The 25,521-nt window shown below is 34.3% G+C and overlaps 1 protein-coding gene and 2 long non-coding RNA genes across 4 annotated transcripts; all 3 read right to left on the bottom strand.

Moving 5' to 3' along the window:
- Window positions 1-14,743: 14,743 nt before the first annotated feature.
- Window positions 14,744-16,820, bottom strand: LOC133829446 (uncharacterized). 2 transcript variants are annotated; one of them, XR_009891787.1, is made up of 4 exons: window positions 16,615-16,820; window positions 15,361-16,108; window positions 15,031-15,157; window positions 14,744-14,863 (listed from the first exon to the last, which is right to left on the bottom strand). It is a non-coding gene; the product is annotated as an uncharacterized LOC133829446 (long non-coding RNA). The 2 variants fall into 2 exon arrangements; XR_009891786.1 differs by lacking the exon at window positions 14,744-14,863 and having other exon boundaries at window positions 14,968-15,157.
- A 97-nt stretch (window positions 16,821-16,917) lies between these two features.
- Window positions 16,918-19,890, bottom strand: LOC133832980 (putative inactive G-type lectin S-receptor-like serine/threonine-protein kinase SRK). Its single transcript, XM_062263248.1, has 6 exons — window positions 19,800-19,890; window positions 19,636-19,720; window positions 19,245-19,534; window positions 18,177-18,495; window positions 17,961-18,070; window positions 16,918-17,004 (listed from the first exon to the last, which is right to left on the bottom strand). The coding sequence occupies exons 3-6, from the start codon at window positions 19,434-19,436 to the stop codon at window positions 16,918-16,920; spliced, it is 708 nt and encodes a 235-aa protein (XP_062119232.1). The 5' UTR covers window positions 19,437-19,534; window positions 19,636-19,720; window positions 19,800-19,890.
- Window positions 19,891-19,992: 102 nt separating this feature from the next.
- On the bottom strand, window positions 19,993-21,142 carry LOC133829447 (uncharacterized). Its single transcript, XR_009891788.1, has 3 exons — window positions 21,045-21,142; window positions 20,262-20,683; window positions 19,993-20,111 (listed from the first exon to the last, which is right to left on the bottom strand). It is a non-coding gene; the product is annotated as an uncharacterized LOC133829447 (long non-coding RNA).
- Between the last annotated feature and the right edge of the window lie 4,379 nt (window positions 21,143-25,521).

Genomic DNA, 25,521 nt, shown 5'->3' on the forward strand with positions numbered 1-25,521 from the left:
TTTCAATAATCTGCCTGAGGCCTCTGTCTTGGACAAGACTTGTCGCTATGGTTGGTTTGTCAGCACGTAGATGGGGTGCGCTTAGACGTAAGGTCGAAGCTTTCGAGATGAATGGATCAAGCTAAGCGCCAATTTTTTCATTAATGGGTATCTCGATTTTGCCCCCAGTAACCTCTTGCTAACATAGGACACTAGTTTTTGTACCCTCTTGTCTTCTCGGACGAGCACAACATTAATAGCGTGCTCGGTTGTAGCAAGATATATGTATTACACTTCTCTTGTGATATGTTTTGACAAGAGCGGAGGTTCCACGAGGTGTTTCGTTAGGTCTTGGAATGCGAGCTTGCATTCCTCCGTCCACTCGAATTTGTTGCCTCCTCTCAAAAGGTTGAAGAATGGAAGACAGCGGTCTGTAGATTTAGAAACAAACATGCTTAATGCCACCATCTGTCCAGTTAAACTCTGAACATTGTTATGCTTTCGAGGCGAGGGCATATCGATTAACACCTGGATTTTGTCAGGATTAACCTCTATTCCTCGTGCGTTTACGATGAAGCCCAGAAACTTCCCCGACGACACTCCAAAAGAGCATTTTTGGGGGTTGAGTTTCATGTTGTACTTCCGTAACACAGCAAAGAATTCTTCGAGGTTGTCTACATGATTATCGTTATGTTTAGATTTGACCAACATATCATCAACATAAACTTCCATGTTATTACCTATCAGCTCGGAGAACATTCTATTCACCAGCCTTTGGTACGTTGCTCCAACATTTTTAAGTCTGAAGGGCATAACATTGTAACAATACAACCCTTTATCGGTTACAAAGCTCGTATGCTCTTGGCATGCATGGTGATATGGTTATATCCAGAATAAGCATCCATAAATGACATGAGACCATGCCCAGCTGTGGCATCTATGAGATGATCGATCCGAGGTAGGGGAAAACAATCCTTTGGGCATGCCTTGTTGAGGTCGACGTAATCGATGCAAGTTCGCCATGTTCCATTGGGTTTTGGGACCAACACCAGGTTGGCAATCCAATCAAGATAGAACGCATCTCGTATGAACCAATTTGTCTTTAACTTGTCGAACTTTTCCTTTAAGGATTTCTTTCTATCATCATCCAGGAGTCTACGTTTTTGCTGCTTTGGGGGGAAGCTCTTGTCAATATTAAGTGCATGGCTTATTACATTTGGACTTATCCCTACCATGTCCGAATGTGACCATGCAAAAACATCCTGGTTTTTCTTAATGAAGAAAATTAATTGCTATTTTGCTTTCTCAGAAAGATCTTTCCCTACCTTCACGGTCAATGGGGGATCGACTTCTTCGAGCTTGACCTCTTTGATCTCCTCCAATGGCCCGAGGTCAGCTCTTTCCTCTACTCTAGGGTCGATTTCTTCGTCTATTTCAAAGATCGTCCCATCCTCATTGTTAATTATGACAAGTGCCTATGCACTTGTTTGCTTTTCCCTCTAATGGAAATGCTATAACATTCCCTCCCCGCAAGCTGGTCCCCTTTTAGAGTCTCGATGCCACTAGAAGTTGGGAACTTGATGGCCAGATGCCTAACGGACGAAACTGCCACAGTCCTACTAGGGCGGGTCTCCCAAGTAGTACGTTATAGGCCGATGGAAGGTCCACCACCAAAAACTCCATCATCTTGGTTATAGAGACAGGGTAGTCTCCCAAGGTCACAGGGAGTTCGATGGATCCCATGCAGGCAATCCCTTCTCCTGAAAATCCGTACAACGTAGTTGCACAGGCTTTTAGGTCGCAAAGTGTGAGTCCCATCTTTTCTAAAGTAGCCATATAGAGGATATTTACCGAGCTCCCATTGTCAATTAGGACTCGGTGTACCCTCTTGTTCGTGAGTTGAAGGGTGATGACCAGAGGGTCATTGTGAGGGAGCTGTACATGAGACGCGTCGTCTTCAGTGAAAGTTATGGGTTCAGTTTCAACCCTTTGTTTTTTCGGAGCTCTGGGTTTAGGTTCGTAGGGAGATCTGTCACCAATCTTTAACTCATTCACATATCTTTTCTGGGCATTCCTGCCCGATCCTGCGATATGGGGTCCCCCTGAGATGGTTATAACATATTCTCCATCAATCGGAGGGGGTCGTTCATCTTCCCAAGATCGGGAGTTATTGTTCTGGGCAGGTGGTGCAGCTACTGCCCTCAGGCTGGTGGAAGCCTGATTGGGGTTTTGATTTCTTACATATTGACTGAAATACCCCCTCGATCTCATCCATTAGTTGTCTACACTCATCAGTTGTATGTCTGATATCTCTGTGGAATCTACAATATTTGCTAGAATCTCTTTTCGCCTTTTGGTTCCTCATGGGATCAGGTCATCTGAAAGGGACCTGGTTTTCATTAGCCAGGTAGATATTCTCCCAAGACTCATTGAGCTCGATATACACCTTGTATACAGAGAAGTATCTTTCCCCTTTTTTCTTCTTTCCCTCATCTGTCTCGGGGTTATTTCCTTCATTTTTTTTCTCTTGGAAGGGTTGTCCCCAGGGGTTTTTGAAGTTGTAATCCATCAAGGTCGAGGCAGAGTTAGAATTCGTTGTTGTAGTTATGGGTTGAGAGGTCATATTCAATGCTGACCTTGCCTCCTCTACATTAACAAACCTCTGAGCTCTTCGATTGAACTCGGTTAAGGACCTTACAGGCTTTCTTTGCAAGTCTTCCCAGAGAGGACTCCCAGGCATTACTCCGGCTCGAACGACCATTAAATGGCCACTATCGTTGACATCTTGAGCTCGAGCGACTTGTAAGTTAAACCTTGTGAGGTATCCTTTTAGCGACTCATTTGGCTATTGCCGAACATTGGTCAAGACTGAAGCCTCGGGTCTAATGTCGACCATGGCTTTGAATTATTTCTTGAAATCTCTTGACAATTGATCCCAGGAGGCAATCAAATGTCTCTTGTATTTTTCAAACCATTTTTTTGCTGGTCCCGTGAGAGAGGTGGGGAGTAGCATACACTTGAGCTCATAGCCCACATTGCTGGCTCACATAATTGTGTTGAATGTGCTCAAGTGACTGTATGGATCTGAATTTCCATTGAATGGCGGGACATGAGGAATTCTAAATACTTGAGGAAACGCGGTGTTAGAGATATGTGGGGAAAAGGGCTTGAGTTCCTCATCGAACTCTTCATCCCGTTCCCGACTACGTTCGTTCTGTAAGAGCCTGAATGCTCTCTCCAACTACTCAATCCTCTCTTGGACTGGATCTACAAGAGGCCTGGCCTCAACTGGAGGTAGCTGGTTATCGTTGATTACAACTCCAATTCCCTGTCTCAGTGCAGGATTGTACATTGGCTGCTTGCGACTGTTCAGATGATCTCGTAGATCTGGATTCAGGGGATTATCACGCCCCCGATTATGGTTTAAGTATTCCCGTAGGTCAGGGTGTCTCCTCGATTCCCGACATTCCTTGGCTCTGTGTCATAAATGCTCACAGACCTAGTGTAAACCGAGCTTTCACTTACGTAGCTCATCGCTCGGTGATTACGAGGTGGATTCCCTGCTGGTCTCCTTGTCCCAGTAGCTCATGACTGTGACGTTGGCTTCTAGTAGGTTAAGGAGCCCTGCGATCTTGGGCAGCCTCTCCATTTCCATGTCTCCGTCCAGCCTGTTGATCCATATTTTGAGGGGTAGGTCACTGAGCATCTTGAATTGGTAAGGGATGCCTTATTAGTGATGGTGGGTGTCTTGTGGGAGACGGTGGCTGTCTCCCATTGTTGGGCCTTGAAGTTCCCGAATTTGCTCGATTAGGTTCTGGGGCATTCTGTGCTTCACCATGATTTGGGGTCCGAGCCACCGAGGGGGCTTGGTTATTCTCCATTCATGTTTGTGCTGCTGCAGTCGGGTTGGCAGTGGCCTCAGCCTAATTTCCCCTCCGGGATCTTGGCTGAACAGGAGGGTATGTTGGTGGCATTGCTTGTTCCACTCTCTGGGTGGCCGCATTCTTTCGAGGACGTCCCCTAGGCCTACGAAGTGGGGCTTGAGTGTCCCACGGAGGCGGAGGCTGGGTAGTTTGCCGAGGCGGGGCCTGAGCCGCATGTGCCACAGCAGCTAGCCTGGCTAACTCTTCGTTGCGTTTTGTAGCTTCTGCCAACTGTTTACGTAGTTGGCAATTTTTGAGTTCCACGATTGGAACATATCTCTCGGGATTGTAGTACATATCCTCGTCAGCCGAGGGGGAAGGTGGTCCCCGGGAGTTAGACGAGCCTCTCATCGGGATCATAATTCATCATAGGCTGTTTTCCAGGCCGTCGTGGGTATTCATCTTCATTTAGAATTTCCTCCTCAGGTATATTGGGATCGTTCGCAGCCATTACTAATCCGAGAGGCTCTCTGACTAAACATACTCATGCACTGTTTAATGGCTCTCAATGGAAGCACCAAACTGTTGTCGTCGTTTTTCGTCAACTTAAAAAGGAGAGCAATTAAACAAGAATATATCAGAGGAAATGAAATAAGAAGACGAAAATATGATCTTTTTACGTGGTTCAGCAGTTAAATCTACCTAGTCCACGAGTCTGTGTTATAAGTGTTTGGGAGTCTTCTGGAAACTTTTCAAATAATAGTTGCCCAGAGTTTTCTCTCTAGATCTCAAAATTTATGTCCCCTACAAAAGGAGTTTCCTTCTCTATTTATAGAGAAGGTTTCAGAATTCATTCCCACATATTTCGGGAAGATATTCTGTGAATCAAATATTATAATGCCACTTAATGAATTATTTTCTATGTGCATGATAATATCCCATAGAATGTGGGATTGGGTAACTAATTACATAATATCCCTTAAACATAGGGATTTTACAATAATAAATACATTCACACATAACCGACTAGTTTAGATATTGGGCTTATTGTGCCTTTGAGAGTATTCGTCGATCACGAGCTTGTCATTCTTGCTTCGCCTTCGCTCCCAACAAGTCATTGATGGAGTCATCATATTTGAGCCTATGCTTCTCGAGCTCGGATCATATTGTCTGAGGGCAAGAGATACACTAGGAAATGTATACAAGTGTTGAACCCTTTGTTGTTGCGAGCTTACCTCATAAGCTCGAAGCATCTTCGAAGCTACATACTGTTCAAGCTCATGAGATCGTCATTTACAGCGAAACTGTCTAACTGGAGGATCATGAGGATTGTACATATTTCAAGCTTCCACCTAACGAGCCTAGGTTTCGGGATCATTATTTCTCATGCTCGAAATATGGGTGTAACAACCATACATTTTGTAACTTTAATAAAATTTAAGTAAACTTAAACTTTACGTATTAGAATAATATCATATTAAATATATAATATAATTTAATTTACTATCAACTAGTAACAAACTTAAATTTAAAATCCACGTATAATATTAATATTATATTAAACATATAATATATAATGTCTTATTGTCAGTGTCAAATTCAAAAATTAGAACAAACATAAGCTTAAATAAAAGTTAATTAATCAATTAATTAATTAAAATATGATATTTTTTTAAGATATTTTATGATAATTTAAATAATTAAATGATATTTATTTAAAAATAATAAAGATATACATATTATTTTTTTATCTTATAAATTTTTGTGATAGTTTATTTTTTATTATCAAGTGATTGAAACTCTTTTTGTTCATCAAATTCACCAAATGACATTGCGAGATACGTTAGAAACTAAAAATAGTTAATGCATGTATACTCTTGTCTAAACTATGACTTTTTATATTATTATTTTATTTTTATTATTAATTTCTTTTTAAATATTATTATAATTTATATGTATATGTCATTTAACTATGTAAATATATATATTTATGTGAATATTAAATTAGAGATTATTGATTATATAAACTATTTCATCGAAATTATATTACAAATCAAAATTGGAATATAATATAAATAAGAATAAATCGAAATTGGTCAAGGGAGGCTTTTGACTTTGGCCATGTCGGATTCTTTTACATATATAGAAATAATAATAATAATAATAATCACGTTTCCTTCGTAAAGAGAATAAAGTGGTCCAACATATTGATGGTCAAACCGGCGTAAGTTATGAGCCTCGTGAACAAAAACTTCATTGTCTGGTCTTTTGAATGATCATATACATTAGAGCAAGTTTGGACTGGGTCTACGTATTACGTGCGCGGTGGATGAAACTTGAAACATGTTACATGCAAAGAAAGAATTAATCATCATCAATCCAGAAGAGGAAACAAATTAATAATACAATTCTACATTATATCATATGCATGCACGTTACTTCTTCTTGTTCATGATCTTTTTTGTATTCTTTCACAGATGATGAAGATAGTCAATTATTCCTTCTTTGTCGGCCGGTTTTGTAATTGCTAATTATTGCGTTAAGAGTAGTGAGAGAGATATAAGAACATACGGCTTCCAATATATATACCACAAGTTCTTCATCTAATTACTTTAATTATGATAATTCAGTTATGACTTAATCAACTTTTCTCCGTCAATGCAAAACTCGTTTCAGCTAGATTTTTTTTTCCTAAAATAAAATGAAATGAAGCAATGCCTGCTGTCTAATATTTTGTTTTACCAAACGCGACAGTAAACTGATTCTCAATTTGTCAGAGTGATCGATCGAGTGAAATTTCTAGCTAAAAACAATATAATTACATAGATTTGTATATGAATTTAATGTTTAATTTGAATTTTACCATATATAAACAACATGATCCACTACCACTACCTATGCATATAAATAAGAATTTCTACTTTAGAAGGCCGATAAAACACTTGTATATTAAATAAAATTAACAAGTAACAAACATACAACAATTTATATTTTTAATGACTCCTTATAATGTCTTGCATTATGAGTGTAACACATTAAAAATTAAAAGAAATTATTAATGTCTTATGTTGGGAGAAATGGAAAATTTTTGTTTATGACTACAACTGTAAGACTACATCAAAAATAAAGGGAGACGTTCCCACGCTCGTTTTGGGCTTGGATCTAATATCTCCCACAGGAAACGTGCCATGCTTCTCACGTCTCCCTATCTATATATTTTATATATAAATACAACATAAATAAATAAAAAAAAGTTAAAGTTCACTTAATATAAATCTTAAAATCATGAAAGAAGAAATTAGGCCAAAAGTAAAAAGTTAATGGAGAAATGGCATTCATCTTTATTGTGTGATTTTCTATTTTTGGAGATATATTTATATTTACTAGATGCAAGCAAACGTCTAATATATGTTTAGTTATTAGTTTTATTTAGAAATTTTTTTAATTATTTTAATTATATTTTTATAATTATCATATAAATTTTAAATAAATAAATAATATTATATATGATAACATTTAAGTCACTTCCTCTATTAGATTATGGTATCTCACATGAAATAAGTGGATAAATATTGAACTATTAATAAGAATATGTGTAACTCAACTAATTACTAATTAATTTTTAAATAGAGTCTCATAATTCGTGTCATCCTCCTTTTCTTCTTATTCATCATCCTCTTTTTTGTATTCAGTAGTCAGAACGTCAATTATTCGTTCTTTGTCGGCTGGTTTTGTAATTGCTTATTGTGTTAAGAGTAGTGAGAGAGATGAGGCCAACCATTCATTTCCAGAGACAAGAACGGCGTTCAATATATATACCACAAGTTATTTCATCTAATTACTTTAATTATCATAATGCCGTGATAATGCAATAAGCGACATGATCAATTTTCTACGTCAATGCAAAACTCGTTTCTTCTAGATTTTGTTTTTTTTTATATATGTATACATATTTTAAAAATTATATCTCATCTATATAAATAATGTATATTGTAGAAAAATAATGTATATTTAACAATATTTCTTAGTCTTAACAATATTTCTTAGTCTTAACTGTTTGTTTATTAATTTTAACAAAATATGATAAATATTTAACATAATATACTTTTAAAATCAATTAAAAATAAGTACTTAATTAATACATCAATATAAATTCAAATATATATTATAAAATATCATTTTTATTATTATAATCTTTAATACAAAACAACATATTTAATAATTATATTAAAATAAATTTAAATGTTATAAAGTATCATTATTATAATATTATATAATATAAAACAAGATATTTAATAATTATATATAATATAAATTTAAATATTATAAAATATAATTATAATAATATATGATATATAATCTTAATTTTTATGGAATTTTGGTAGAATAAATATATAGTAACTATTTTAATATAAATTTAATTATTATTATTATTATTATAAAATATCATTATTATAATAATATTAATACAAAATTAGATATTGAATAACTAAGGGTCCGTTTGGTAAAATTTTTGTTTTTGAATTTTTTAAACACAAAAATAGAAATATAATTTTATTTTTGTTTCTTTATTTTAAAAAAAAATGTTTGGTAACTATTTTTGTTTTCTGTTTTTAAAAACAAAAAATAATAAACGTGTTTGATAACTTTTATTTTTATTTTTTGTTTAACAATATAAGGTGTTGATTTGAAGAAGAGAAGAAAAAAAATAAAGGAAAAATTAAAAACTGTTTAAAAAAATTTTGAAAGTGAAAAAATTCTATTTTCAAAATTTAATAAATTTTAATTAAAATAAAAAAAAAATAAATAAAAATAGAGTTACCAAACACATTTTATATTTAATTTTCAAATTTTTAATTAATTAAATAAAAAACTATTTTTTTTAAGTGTTACCAAACAACACCTAAATTGATATAAATTTAAATATTATAAAATACTATTATTATAATAATATATAATACATAATCTAAATTTTTATTAAAAAATTATCATTTATATTTAAAAAGAAAACAAGTTAGTCTAACTTATATAAATATATATACATGTTCATATTAAATAACAACAAACATTATAAAAACATTGTAGGTAGGTGTTGTGTGTCTACTAAATAGTATGATTGTGTAAGAAATTAGAATACATTTCTCTTTTATCAATAATAAACGAGCTTCTTTTTAAATTATTGATGTGTGATTTGAATAATATCATGAACTGTTTTGTACCTTTTTTTCAAGAAAAGTTTTATTCACCAAAAGAGAACTACAAAGCAGAAGCTAACATATCAGCTACAGCAGCTAATTTCACCTCTTCATGAATACAACCAACCGACACAGAAGATACCCTATTTCTAAGAGCCCAATTGGCTAACAAATAAGCAGGAGTGTAGTTGACGTCGTTTTTCGTCAACGTAAAAAGGAGAGCAATTAAATAAAAATATACCAAAGGAAATGAATAAAAAGGACGAAAACAGGTTCTTTTTACGTGGTTCAGCAGTTAAAATCTGCCTAGTCCACGAGTCTATGTTATTAGCACTTGGGAGTTTTCTCTCAAGATATCCGTATCTCGGTTTTTTACAAATGGAGTTTCCTTCTCTATTTATAGAGAAGGTTTCAGAATTCGTTCCCACATATTTCGAGAAGATATTCTGTGAATCAGATAATATAATGCCAATTAATGCATTATTTGTTACGTGCATGATAATATCCCATAGAATGTGGGATTAATTAACTAATTACATCATATCCCTTAAACATAGGGATTTTACAACAATAAACACGTTCACACATAATCGACTAACTCAGATACTGGGATCATTATGCCTTCAAGACTATTTGTCTATCACGAGCTCATCATCTTGCTTCGCCTATTCTCCCAACAAGTAACCATTGACGAAGCTTTCACCTTCGAGCTTACACTTCTCGAGCTCGAACCATCTTGTTTGAGGACAATAGATGCATCAAGGAACTTATACAAGTGTAGAACCCTTACTATCGTGAGTTGTGAGTCCAACTTATAAGCTCGAAGCGCCTTCGAGGTTACATACTCCTCAAGCTCACGAGGTCATCATTCATATTGAAATTGTCTCTGACTGGTGGATCAAATGATGGTTGTGCTTATTTCGAGCTTATACCTAACGAGCCTAGATTTCAAGATCATAATTCCCATGCTCGAAATCTGGGTGTAACAAGTGTTAACTTTCCTATTTACATAACCAAATCCTTCAATAGCTAAACCATCTACATGCCAAAGAATATCATTCAAAATAACTGCATAATTAATCACACAAAAACTCAGTATGATTCTGAAGCAAAGTAATAACAGTAAGACTATCATATTCAATTTAAAACGAATAAAAGTTAAACTAGCAGCTAGCTGAACTCCTAAAAGAATTGCCTTGGCTTCAACTGATGCCATTGATAAAGGAGAGGAATCCACTCAACTGAAACTCCAGTGATATCTCATTTGTCACCTCGACTGATTGCCCCCAAGCCTATCTCACCTTTGCCAGCATCCACAGCTGCATCCACGTTGATTTTTATGCTTCCACTAGGAGGCTTCTCCCATATAATATGACTCTGATTAGAATCGTGATGTTCCACCTGCCCTTGTTGTTGATAGAGCTCCATAAATTATGCTACCCATTCTAATATCCAGTCAGCTTCAGGAGTTTCTTTCCCATGAAGGACTCTATTGCGAATGCTCCACAATTCCCAAGAAAAAACAACAAAGTTTTCAAACTAACTAAGAGAAAGACTTTGCTTAACTTGAGAGAAATAGTCAATTGAATCACGAAAAGGATTTTGCTTAAGCAATCTATAGTAAGAAGTGACTTTCCAACATTGTTTTGCAAAAGAGCATGTCCACAAGCTATGACTAACTGTCTTAGGACCCGAACCACACCTGAAGCACCAAGTATCAATCTTCAAACCTCTTTGAGCTATATTGTGCCGAAGTAGAATCCAATTCATACTAACCCTCCAAAGAAACAACATAACTTTACAAGGAACATTCAGATGCCATAAAGATTTCCACCAAATATTAGTTTTTGTGGAATTTGAAGCTTCTGATATATTCTGCTTCTTCAGAGCTTGCCTACAACCACTCTTCACAGTATACACCCCATATTATGAAAATTTCCAAGTGATCTCATCTTCATTATCCATAGACCCCACTGGAATAGACAAAATTCTTTTCACATCCTTAGGTTCAAACATTTTTTCCAAGAATGTTCTATTCCATTTTCCATTATCCATGCGCAAATCAGCTAGACACACATTAGAAGGGATAAAAGGAAAGTTAGTAAAACCATACCCATTTCGACTAAATAGCCAAAAATCCTCCATAACATTGATAGATTCCCCATAACCAACTCTCCAAATACAGCCATCAACCAACAAATCTCACCCCCACATCAAGCTTCTCCAAATGTAAGAAGTCCTTGAGCCACACGAAGCCTTCAATAAATATGTGGAAGGATAATATAAAGCTTTGAGAACTTTACTAACCAGCAACTCATGATTCTTTAAAATTCTCCAACATTGCTTAGCTAAAAAAGCTTGGTTAAAAGCTTCAAAATTTCCAAAACCCAAACCTCCAATGCCCTTAGGAAGACAAAGTTTTTCCCACTTCCCCCAATGAATTTTGTTAATGCCTTCCTTTCTTCCCTACCAAAAATGAGCCAGGATACCCTCAATCTCTTTGAGAAGACCCTTAGGAAGGTGAAAACAAGACATCGAATAGCTCAGGATAGATTGAACTACTGCTTAAATAAGAATAGCTTTCCCAGCCGATGAGAAGACACTATTGGGCCAACCATTAAGCTTAGCCCAAATTATATCCTTGATATAACGAAGCAACTGCTTTTTACGTCGTTCCGAGCATGAAGGAAGCCCCAAATATCATTCATGACACTCCACCCGCCTAACTCCAAAAAATTGTTGAATATTTTTCCCCACATCCTCACAGACCACCTTTCCAAAACAATGTTCTGACTTCGTATAATTGATAATCTACCCAGAAACTTTTTCATATTGAGCTAGGATAGTCTTGATGGCCTTGATCACACTCCTTAATTGTAGCTTCACAAAAGATCCTGTTTTCATTTGCAAAAAACAAATTTGAAACACCTACATCCCCTCTTCAAAACTTAAGGCCACTAATTTTATTTTGATGCTCTATTGCCTTTAGAATACATGAAAGCCCTACCGCACAAAAAGAAAAAGGTACGATGACAATGGACCCCCACTACAAGAAAAAATGTTTTTAATAACACCAAAAATGTGTTATCAAAACATACCATAACACTTTTTGACGTGTTAAGATCGACTATGTTATCGTAGGTCAGGGTACTTTACATAACACTTTATCATTGTTATATATATGTGTTATTATACTGTCAACGATAACACACTTTCTGTGTTATTTTAATAAATAGATAAGTGTTTAATTATATTATTTATAGTCGATTATATAACACATTTCAATACTTATAAATTTGTGGTATACAACACTTTAGTATAACACATTTTTTGTGTTATATAATGAAGTTTGCATAACAAAATTCTTTACTTATAAAAAGTGTTATTGTAAAAGATATTATAACACATTTTTCGTATTATTTTAATATTTAGATAAGTTTAAATTCTCATTATATATTCATTTATATAACACTAATTTATTCTATTATATTTTTATTTTTTATTTATATAATTAAAATTAGCTTTCTAATATATACTAGCATCATCAAATGAACTTGATTTTCAAATACAAACAGTAAAAACATTCAACATTGTATTAACAATCCACAAATTAGTTTAAAACATTCAACACTGTCATCAACAACAAAATGTTTTTTAAGTATTCAAGTAGTCTTAAATATTCAACATATTGAAAAGTTACTACTTTCAGCACAAAATATTCTACAGCTGCCCAACACAAAGCCTTCAAAATTAAGTATCATTTTCTATTCGCTTGTCACATCTGCAAAATAAACAAAGAAATATTTTATTGTTATTATCTAGCATCACAAATTACTTCAAGAAAAATGCTACGGAAATTATTTCCAAGAGAGGACACCACATACAAAAGACAATCACAAATGCAAAGCCAAGGACAATAAAAAATGCGAATACAAAAGCAATGGAAATTCCCTCTGATTTCTCTTTTCCAGAAAAAGAAAATTTTCTATCAAACTTTATAATGTATTTCCAAACTAAAAAAAGTCAAGGACCCAATTTAATTGAACACAGAAATCAAATCCCTTTTATAAACAATAAACTAAGCAACATTGATGATATAATTGTTTCACAAGTACTATTTTTCTCTACTGTATGCACACAAAGCTTGATTAATTAATAGTAAGAAATCAATTATATAGAAAGCTCAATCAATAGAAAAATCAGAATAGCAATTTAAATGCAGATAATACTAACATACATGAATGATCCTGATTATTGATTTTGAAATCTTAATAGTATAAGCTTAAAATAGATGGAAGGCTTTTTTAAAAGAAATAGAAGGCAATCTTGCATACCTGGGAAAAGTGAGGATTCCTGGGTGATTTTGTAGATGAAGTTGTAATGTCAACAAATCTTGTTTTTGGGAATAACATTCCATTTACTGCAATACTTATCCAATGCTGCACTTGTAAAGGCGAGGGCATATTCAAGCACACTTCCAGTATTCATATTTTCCTTGTATAAAAGATCTACAATTGGAAAATACTTCAATATTTTAAATGAACTATAAAAATAAAAGCAAGATTCGCATATCAATTTAGGAAGCATCTTCAAAAGCTGCACGAGCAGCTCCCAAATGAGTGATTTATGTTAGACAATGAGTTGCCCAATCACATCAGCTCTAAGACTGCTGCATAAAGTGAATATATGTTCTTTTACACTAATATCTGAGGTATAAACGCAAAATCATATACAACAACATGATTGATTATAATGCTGGGAAGATTAAATCGAACCCATTAAACTTGAAATCAAATCAAACTAGCTCACTTCTCTACATTGGATGACTTGATATGCCACTTAAGTGACAGCTGATGTGACAATTCTTTTATTCCAAGAAGTTCAAAATTTTGGTAATACAGTTGGTACATTAGCTACCATAGAAGCCTATATATATTGTCTACACTACTCTCATTCGGGGTTAAGAGAATTAGTAGAAAACTTTTTCAGCGTTTTTTTGTTCTGTTTTTTAAAGCATTTTTTTTAGAGTGTTTGTACATGGAGCAAGTCTCCCTTTGTGTAATTTTGTACTTGATACTCAAGAAAGAATAAAGTCTAATAAGCCATTCTTTGGGGATATTCTACCTTGGATGTAGGCTTTTAATTGAGTTGAACCAAGTAATGTGTTTGGTGTTGTTTTTTGTTTTAAAGTTTTATCATTTTTTATTCTATGTTTCTGCATTACTCTTTCTTGTTTTGCTAATTACTCTTTCCTGTTTTGCTGTTCTTTAAGGGTGTAGGATTTACACCACATTTCTATGTTAGACAACAAAAATTATATATACTTCATGATAATTTTTAGCAGTTTTACCACTAAAGCTGATCATATAAACATAATCAAAGGCAAAAAAAAAAACAATCAAAACAACAACCACTTTTCAACAAATTTTCTAATATATATATCTTACATGTATATATAGCCAGACTTAGTGTCTATTGCCTACGCTATTTCAATTTTATATATAACATATATAAATATAGATAGTGCATGCTATATACAGAACAATTGATACAAAAAAAAAAAAACAGTGGTACAAAGCCATATCCGAATCAAAATAACTTAAATAACATTGCAAATCAGTTTTGTAGTAGTGCATCTTACCCTAACAACCTTGTATAGTGAAGGGATCTGTCACATCTTTCCCATGACTAGCTAGAATTTCTTAATTCTCTAAAACATGAAAAATGGGCAGCATCAATCCATGATTATGTCTTAGTATTTATAGACACAAGATGATTAATAGCAAGCATGCCTCTTAATGAGACTACGGAATGTATCAAGATGAACTTTGTTCAAATCATTGACAATTTGATGAATCAAGATTCAAAAATTCACAGTGAAGAAATTAGTATCATGCAAGTAAAAGTTAGAAATAAAATTAGTACGCGTGTGTTAAAAAAGTAACAAGCAAATGATTAGAAAAGAATAAGATAATGACTATGTAAAAGCTTACTTGCTTCAGAAGCTCTGCTTCTGTCGCAAAAGGAGACCATTGCAACATCATCAAAAGATTAGACATAAAATTCTCTTTACCATGCAAGAAGTCCAGTACCCGTCAATGTATTAAACTCATAATGAACCTACAATAAAATTATACACATGTCAAGCACCACACAACCAAAATTATTCACAAGGAAAATGAAACTACAAAACATTAATTTATTTACTCATTTGCTGATTTTCGGCAAAACAAAATAGCAGAGCAGACATTAGATGAACAAGAATCCATAAAAGCAAAAGGACTACTAAATACTAAATTTGGCAAAAAAAAGAAAAAACTTACCTACCATAGGTACAACTATTCAGTCATAGTTTGCTTTTCTCAAGAATGTATAAGAGAGAAGTCTGATTCTTTGAGTCAATACCCTGCACACAAGAATAAGGGGATAAGACCTATTCTAATTATTCATCATGCATGCATAAGCCACGACGTTAATTTAAAGTAATATTCAATCTATGAATTGCATATAACTAAATTTAATACATTTAAGAGGGAAAATCATAAAAATCTGCCATCTTCCCTTCCTTTCCAACAACAGTATAATATATATTTATATATAAATGAATATAGTACAAAAAATAAACACATGTATTTCAACAAATATATATATTTATTAATATGAAACTGAAAACCAAAAACCATAGATGAGATTTTGAGAGACGCACAGAGAAGAAGAACATGACAGCTGGTAGGGCACTTGTTCTTGCTTATGGTTGGCAACAAAGAAAAATAGAGAGATTAAGAAAGTTGTATATGGTTCCAATCCAAGCATTTAAAAATTAACAGAAAGAAATATAGGCAGAATACTGCTAGTAATATCAACAGAAATGACAAATGATACTACTTCAAGGGTAAAAAAAAAATAACATAACATTCAAAAAATGCACCTCTGTTTCATTGGCTGACGAGCATTGTAAACTGAAATCCATTGTGTCGCTGGAACACCTAGATGAACCTTCTTCCTTGGTTGCCCATCATCATCTTCCTCAATATTCAATCTACCCCATTTTTGTCCAACTTGGCTAATAATCTAACAATAATTACATTGAAATAAGAGCATAAATAAGGTATAATTAATAAGCATGTGTTAATGTAATTAAAAAATACAAACTAAGCACTGAGCAGTGTACGCTTTTGTATTGAATTGAATGAATACAGAATACAAGTGGCACTAATATATACATGCCACAAAGAAGAATCAAGAAAAGTAAGATACAGTTCTATACTTAAATAAACTATCTGTTTCAACTAATTTAGGCATATAAGGTCCAGTACTAAGCTCAAAATTACTCTCAATAACTTAACTAAACTAACTGATTTAACTAAATTATATATATATATATATAAGGTCTAGTGCTAAGATTAAAGTATGTGCTATACTTACTAATGGTGACTTTGTACTGTACAGGCATTACAGTCTCAGACCCCAAATGAAACTCTAAAAGCTCCAAGCCATAGTATAAACAGTCAACTAGAAAAAATTGAAGAAAGACATTTTCCCAAGTTAACAGTGAGAAAAAGAATATTATTACATACCAGCCAGTTATCCATGAAGCAAATGGTGACCATTTTGGGCCAGCAAGCTTGGTACTTCTCTTGAATTAAAGTACCATGTCACAAATAGTACAAGTTTGGGCCATGATAGATCAAGTTATTTTTACTACGATGTGCCTATAACCTTTATTACTTTACTTTAAAATAAATCAAGTCTCCTCAAAATTTCATTCTAGATAGTAAATTAGAAAAATATCATTAATTACAAGATTATATAATCTCCAATATATCTTTCTCTTTCTCTTCAAAATTTTATTTCTGCCTCATAGAAACCTTCCACACACTTTACAGATTAGATTGATCAACACTCTTTAATCCCAATGACCCCAAATGACCATTCTCAACATGGGAAAATTCATTTCTTATCTTCTCCTAAAAAAAAAAGCTCAAAAATTGTTATTGTTAAATACGAAGTTTGTAATAAAGATCAGATCAGGCTACAACAACAGTGCCAGTCCTTGAGGTTTTGCTAGGAGTAGAGTCCTTTTTGGTCTATGATTAATAGAGGGATCTGCTACTCATTTTTCAGCTCTTTTGTTTTGCTTCATCAAACTCAATTTGCTCTTGTTTTTCTTTCTTTTTTTATTTTTTTTTATTTTTGCTTGAGCAAAACATGCATGAGAGTTAATAACCATATATATATATTACCTTTATTAGTTATATTCAAAGGTATCATGTAGAGTTATTAATGACCGAATATTACTTCTGTATTCCAAAAATACTCTACATGGCTATCTATCTAAATGGAATTTTAACAAATTTGACCATATATTATAAACAAGGTAGCAGACAAAAGTGAAAGAAAAAAAAAGAATAAACTTATACAGTACACAAATAGCAAACATTCAAACTCAGATTTAGAGCATTGATCTCTTTCATATTTATAGAATACCAATAAAGCAACAACAAATGACATGATAACACTAGTTATATACACATATCAAGAAAAATGCTTTGTATGTGCATGTTAAAAAATTCCCATCCAATTCACACAAACCATGTCTTAGGTTCGATTCTAAAATATATTCACAAGAACAATGCATATGTTCTGTTCAAAATTTCCAGGTATGCTTAAAAATATCTATATTGTACGTGTCTTAAAAATCAGTATTTTCTTTAAGTTCTTTTCGGTTTCAAATGTATTTTAATGTTATGCCATGAATGTTGGCTAACCCTCAATGGCAATTTTTACTTTCTTAGAATAAAAACTTGTCAATTTCTTTATAGACCTTATACTTCTTGGATTTGCAAGGCCAAAATATGACTCAGCTAAAATATTACATTAATAGATGAATGAAGTAAGGGTAGAGACTCTTACCATAAAATACTCTCCACTTGCAAATGTAAAAGCCAATTAAAATCGTCCCACAAGTTAATCCAATCAGAATAGCTATAATTATCACTGCTCTCTTCACCTTAAGATCAACTCTTGCTTTTCCTAAATAAATTTTTGGAGCAAGAAAAGAAAATATTAATGAATTAAAATAGAAGGAAAGGAATTTGAACTTGATATGGAACTAAAATTTTCAACCTGTAATCTGTACCTATTTTTGAAGCTGATAGTCGAACAAATAGATCTTGTCCGCTGGAAGGAAATTGTCGAATATCATAAAGATCTCCAAACCAGACGACGCAACCACTGCCTTCACCTCTGATATCTGAGTTTGTATAAGCCGTACAGGAACAATTGCTCAGACATTTAGCCCTACAGTCCCATAGATTCATACTCTTGTTCACCCATGTATGTTGAGCATCTAGCAATTTCCAACCAGAAAATTTCAAAAAGCCATCTTTCCCTTGATCATGGCAGCTCAACAGACTACTTCTTACACACCCTTCAGACCAGTCCATTGAATTCCAATCCTGTAGAGACGTAGGCTTATAGCATTATTTGCATACACATATCTTGAGGTACCAATCTTAGATTTGAAAGAATAGCTTTGAAGTTAAAAAAATTACATTATTATTATTATTATTATTATAGATTCTTAATCCATGGATTGATAAGTAGTTTTATGTGTAACATGCATAAGTAATAATGATAGTAAATAGAAAAAAGGCATCTCTCTCATGCCTACAAATCAATCACTGCAAAACAATGGTATTTAATGGTGCCTACACATACACACACACTCTCTCTCTCTCTAATATGTATATGTGTATGTGGAAATCAATGAGAAGATTATTTATAAGAAAGGTCATTGAGATCCCTCTTTGTCTCTTAGCTTTGGACAACTCCTTTCTCATAATTGCACTTTTAAATTTCCTCATATCTTTCACACACATACACATACACATATTTATTATGTGTATGAAAAGCCTCTCTTCTCCACCTTATATAAATATATGCCTATCAAGATGAATTAACTGCATTAATATTCATCCACAGAAAAATGGTTTTATATTTATAGTAATATGTGCTTTTTTCTAAGCATAGCATGCATGGAATAATGAGTACATAGCTGTGGCTCCAGTGTCACAACTCATCTGTACCACAATTATAATTATAAAGTACATAAACCAACTTATTGAGAAGTAATTCAAGGTACAAATCTCAAATTAAAATTCAAATCTCAAATACACAAGCAATCTCAAAATGGAGAAGAACAAACCTTTAGAACATAATCATTGATCAAACTGGTTTCTTGGCCTTCCATAGCTGTGGCTTTCATGAAGGCATCAATCTCATAATCTGGTTTAATTCCAGCTGTTTTTTCCCGTCTAGACAACTCTACCAGCAAGTCATACCTTGTACCAACTCCTAAGCACCGCCCCGAAAAATTCAAAGTTTCATAGACTGTCATCTCACCATAGTGAAGGTCATGTTGACTAATATAAGAAGAGGTTCTCTGAGGTACAAACTCTTCAAATTCATGGCCACAGTATGTCACTTTTCCAGATACTTGTTTGTCAAAGTCAAACGCAAGTTATCAGTATAGACGTAATAACAAAACTTGTAAACATTTTAATACATCAGACTAGTATTAAGAGAAGAGCACAAACCCTTAAATCATCATCAAGTTTTGCAGCAAGTGCTTTTAGTAATGTTGTTTTTCTAGATCCAGGCGGACCAAGAAGTAAAGTCAACCTGAAAATAAATCAATTTGAGTTATATAGCATTTGAAGGAGTTTAGATGAAAATTAATAGAAGTTACCAATGAACATACCTTGAAGGTCTTGCTATACCACTCACACCTTGGAGTATCTTAACCACTCTTTTCTTTGATAGAGTGAGTCCAATCATTCCAATGATTCGCTATTCAAATGGGATTATAGGTTAGAGAACTGAGAATTTACACCAAGAAATTAAGAGTAAAAAAATAGAGTTATTAGTATGAGTTGAAACATTTGAAGTTACCTCAATCATGTTAAGACTGGAATTCAACAGAGTTGGAAGAGCTCTAGTTCCTACATATGCATCTCCCTCAATCGACAAATTCTGGAATCTAACTTCAACCTTAGGAATCTCAATCCCAACCCTGTTTTTTTCATAAACAAATATATCACGTTATGGATTTTTAAGATCTGGGACTGGGACATCAATACAAACACTTGTTAAACTCAAAACCAATTTTTCGTTTTCGTTTTCATTCATTTTCTCATAAACCAAACAGTCAATAAACAATTACCTGTCATTTCTGGCCCTGAGTCTCCAATAACTTCTCATTATCATCCTCAAAAACTTTCAAAATACTCTCCATCAACTGCTTCTTGTTCTGGCTACCAAGCTTAGTAACATCAACCTCGTCAAGCATCAACCTCCCATTACTCGTCACCTGAGTCAACATCCCTCTCCTCATCCTATCATAAGTCGGCAACCGCTCTATGGCCGCCCACCGCAGCTCCTCCTCGTCCTTCTCATGCATCGATTGCCACCCGCTCCGCTGGAACACGTCCATCGCGTTCCACATTTCCCTCACACTGGTCGACCGCCAGCTACTACCTCGGCTGCTCGACTGCCGAGTCAAATCGTCTGCCATGGTAATATAGCTCAATCAAACTCAATCTAATCTTATCGACACCAATGTTAATCGTCTTCTTCTTATGTACACTGTTTCATTCTCAAAAAAGAAAGATATTTATTTTGAGATGTGAATGAAAGCTTTGTTTATAAGAGAAAGACAAAAGCGAAGTAAGCTATAATGTATAGACAACAACAAGAAGAACAATCTATTATATACTATAGCTTACTTCTTGTCTATATATTATAGCTTACTTCTGGCCAGTATATGAAAAAATATGATTGCACACTACAATCTATTTCACCAAGGCATTTTAACAAACAATTAATGTGCAACAGACAAAACAAAGAAAAAGAATATTATGAGCATAAATATAACTACTCAAACACATTCTGAAAGGGAATGCTACAAAAGTAGAAGAGCATAGAAGATTAATTATAGCAAATACACCTCCCATAGTTGAGCATATGCACCCATTACACCACCAATAAGGGCTGACGAGAGAGCATACCGTGTATGTATATCCATGGAATAGATTTGAAATCAATGAATATAAAAAATAGATATGCCCTCTAATATACACAACCCAATGCTTCTATATATACTTTACACCAAATAATATACACATCAAAGCTCATGAAAGGAGGCAATTCTCTGAGAAGGGCCCTGATTTTGAAGAAGAAGCTATTAGGAACGAAGAGGCCAACAGAGGTGAAGTCATTGAGATATCCCCTATTCCACACATTATTGCGAAGGATTCAAAATGTATACATATAGAAATATAGATAGATAATGAGAAAAAAAAAATAGAGCTACTACGGAGAGAAAGAAGAGAATACTCAAATGGCTAGTAAGCATAAATTGGTCTAAAATAATAAGCCAAAACCAAATATCTCACATTCTTTCTCAAGTCGAATATATATATATCAAAATAAATAGGTCCTGGATATGTAGTTTTAAAAAGAGTTAATATATGCAATTCTGGCTCCAAAAAATTCAGTGACAGTAATATATACTGAAGAAGAAAAGGAAACAAAACAAAGAACGTACAAGAAGAAGAAGAAAGTCATTCTTGACATTGGTGAGCACCTCCAGAGATATTTCAGTCCAATTTCCATAGGGATTGAAGTTGGAGTTGAAGTTGAAGGAGCGGTTGTTGAGAGAGTGAGGAAGAGACCAAGGACAACACATGAGAGAGAGAGGCCAAAAATATATATATAACTTTTACAAGTTTCAGGCGGGCTCCCAAAGTACTTTACCGCCATTTTTTTTTCCATTTTCCATTGAAGGAAATGGTCAGGTCTCAAAAATGTTGAAGGAAAGGAAATGGGTGTCTCGGGTCTCAGAAATGTTGAAGAGAATGGGGGTCTCAGAAATGGGTGTCTCGGGTCTCAAAAATGTTGAAGAGAAAAGGGGTCTCATAAATGGGTGTCTCAGGTCTAAGAAATGTTGAAGAGATTCTCAGGTCTCAGAAATAAAAAAAAAGAGCTAAGTGGCGAGATGGTGCAATATATTACCGCCCTTTTTTCATAAAGTTTCCCAGTATAATACACTACCATAATACTTTTTTATTAGTATTATATTCATGTGTTATGGAAATGGGTATTTGGTGTAGTGCCCCTTGACGCAAACATCTCGTAGGAATACAAGAGCATCTAACTTCTCCATTTAACAAAAGAAAGAAAGAAACCGAGTTGAAATAATGTTGAATCTTAGTAACCCATTCTTCTACGTATCCCAATTTCTTCATTACCTTTTCTACAAAGCACCATTCGACCCTATCATAGGCTTTCAACATATCCAACTTCAATATTATCGAAAGCCCATTTCCATGCCACCCTTTCTTCATAGAAAATAACCCTTCAAACCCAATGATAGAATTTCATGAATGTGCCAAAATCTCCTTGAGTGTCTGAAATCACCATGTCATAGACTTTTTATGTTTATTCACCAAATGTTTTGCTATTATTTTATACATAAAGTTACATAAGCTAATATGCGTATAATTAGTCACCATTTCGGGATTCTTCACCTTTGGAATTAGCGCAATAATAGTCTTATTCACCTCTGTAAGATCTACCCCTTTATTTAGAACATTCAGACACACCCTTAGAAAATCTAACCTAATTTGCTTCCAATTTTTTTTAGAAAACAGACAAGGGAGCTCGAAGCTTTAGATGGATTAAGATCCATAAAATCCCTATACACTTATTATTCAGTAAATCTTAGAAGTAACTTTGCATTCATCTCAGCTGTAACTTTCTGCTGTAAAGGAGCTAAAAAATCTCTAATCTCATATATTGAGGGAAAAGGTAGAGAAAATATCCCGAAATAAGAGTAAAATATACCTTATACTATTCCATTATCAGTTTTCCAGAAACCATTCAAATCCTTGATACTTTCTATGTCATTTTTAACTCGTTAATTAGTGGCCTTTCGATGGAAAAACTTGCCATTTTTATCGCCAGCAGCCATCCATTGCACACAACTCCTCTGTTGCTAGTAAGTTTCCTCTCTAAGCAACAACCTATATATTTCAATCTCTACTTTCTTCATTAAAACCTAATCCTGTCCCTTAGTTGATGATGATAGTTCTGCCAAAATTTGTTTCTTCTAATGCAATATCAACCTTTCTTGCTTCCTTTTCTTTCTGCCCCATCTTTGTAATACACTTACGCATCTATTAAGGGTACCAAGCAAATTATCAAGCTTCCCACAACAACCCATTCTACGTCATTCCTTCTCAACTATAAAAATAAAGTTTTCAACTTCTGCCCAGGCCTCTTCGAAATGAAATCTCAAATTCTGACGGAAAGAACCATAAGATTTACCAAAAGTCACTGCAGAAAAATAAAAAAGTAATGGGCAATGGTCAAAACCCCATCTATTTAAATGCTTTTCTAAGGCTCTATGGAATAACTCTCTCCACTCTTGATTATAGAAGCCCCTGTCCAACCTTTCAAACACTAAATTACCAGCTCTTTGATTACCCCAAGCAAATTGGTCTCCCTCTATCCTAAACTTTCTTTAAGCCACAATCAACAACTACTAGTTGAAATTTTTTTAATAAGATAATCAGGCTTCATCCATCCTTTCTTCTTCTTTGATAACTTAAGGATCTCATTGAAATATCCACAACACATCCAAGGAGATTTTAAAGCACAACTTTCTCAAAAGAGACCAAGAATGTATCCTTTGCCCAGCTTCCGGATGCCTATAAAAGCCTGTAAATTTCCAAGGCGGAACATTAAGAGCCAACACATATGCCTCAAAATGGGAGATCGAGAAAGATCTCAGGTTGACCACCACTTCTTCAAGACGTAGCAAAATAAAACCATCTACTAAACCTTGTCTTCCCACCACAAAACCACAACTGAAACACAAACTTCTTTTCAGCATATCAAATTGAGAACTACTCATTTTATTTTCAAACAAAAATATCATATCTGGTTGATAATCCTTTATATGGGAATTCAAAGTGCGGACCGTACAGGGATTCCCCATTCCATGTACATTCTAACTTAAGATACTCATTGTGGTTGTCGACCCTGAACCTGAGGGTGCGTCGCATGAATCTGTATCCTAGTAGACCAAGAATCCCTCATTGTAGAAATATGTGCTCCTGATATCACTTATGTTGTCATCTAACCCTTATCCCTTCCTGGATAGTTGTCCTTGCTTATTCCTTGCCATCTCTTTGACCTTCCTGTGAACTCTAGTGCTCCCTACAACTGTCTTGCTTCCATGTCCTTGTTGCCCACCCTTCAAATAATTGTCATTGAGTTGGACAGTATACTTTGCTTCTTTTATAAAACCTTTATCTTCCATACTAGCTCATTTAGGGTTGTCTCCCCTCTCCCGCAGTCGTGGAATTTTTCTCTTTGGCTCAAGCAAAATCTCTAAACCTATTTCAGTCACTACTCGAGTTCTCTTATGTATAGAGCTCATATTCTTAGCAAGATTAGGCCTTTCCTCTACCCCAGCAGTAAGATGTCTACCATTAAATATCCTTTCTCTCTGTAAACAAGGTTCTGGAATCCCATTTACCTTTGTACGTTCCCCGAATGTCCTTGAGTGTCCTTGTTCACTAACATGGACGTGTTTCCCCTCCACTTCTCTTCCATTCCTTGCTACTACCATGCCATTATTCATTCCATGCTCTATTTTCCTTTCTATCTGATTTGAAGCTAACATCTTCAAGAAGCCTTAAAAGCAATCATTTACAAGATTAAAATCGGTACCTTCTTTCCATTTTCATTATACTCCAAAATATCTTTCTCCTTACACAATTTGACTTCATGGTCTATTCTACCACATTCGAAACATAGGAAAGGAGATTTTTAAACTTAAATGGAATTCATATATGTTTATCTTCCCTTGGAAAAAATTGGCTCGATCGAAAACCTGCCTAAATTGATATCTCTACTTGAACCCTCACATATCCTTGAAGAACAACCTCATATAAATCAGCCATCTTAATCTTCACCACTGTTCCCAAAATTCTAGCAATATTTTTGACATTATCGAATGTAAGCAGTTTGAATGGAATTCCTAATACCCGAACCCATAACTTATAAGAACCTACTCTCACCTCTTTCCATTGTGCTATGTTCGACCATTTCTCAATCAATAATAATCCCACATTAAAAAACCAAGGAGATCTATCCAATATTCTAGACCACATCTTTTCCTCTGCACACTGAATCCCTGACATTATCTTGCCCACTTCTTGATGCAAGACTTTCATCTTCGAACCAATAAATTGACCCCAAACTCGATTCAAAAGAGTATCAAGGAGCTTTCTTGATACAATTTTTTATGGAAACTAGACTCCCAATCATAAAGATCTTCTTCTTTTGGGAATCCATGCTATTGTTGTTGTAACATCTCAAATTCCCGAATGTGGCTTAGTGCCTGGATTAGGGGG

The sequence above is a fragment of the Humulus lupulus genome, chromosome 4 (genome assembly GCF_963169125.1).
Source record: "Humulus lupulus chromosome 4, drHumLupu1.1, whole genome shotgun sequence".
In the NCBI taxonomy this organism is placed as follows: Eukaryota; Viridiplantae; Streptophyta; class Magnoliopsida; order Rosales; family Cannabaceae; genus Humulus; species Humulus lupulus.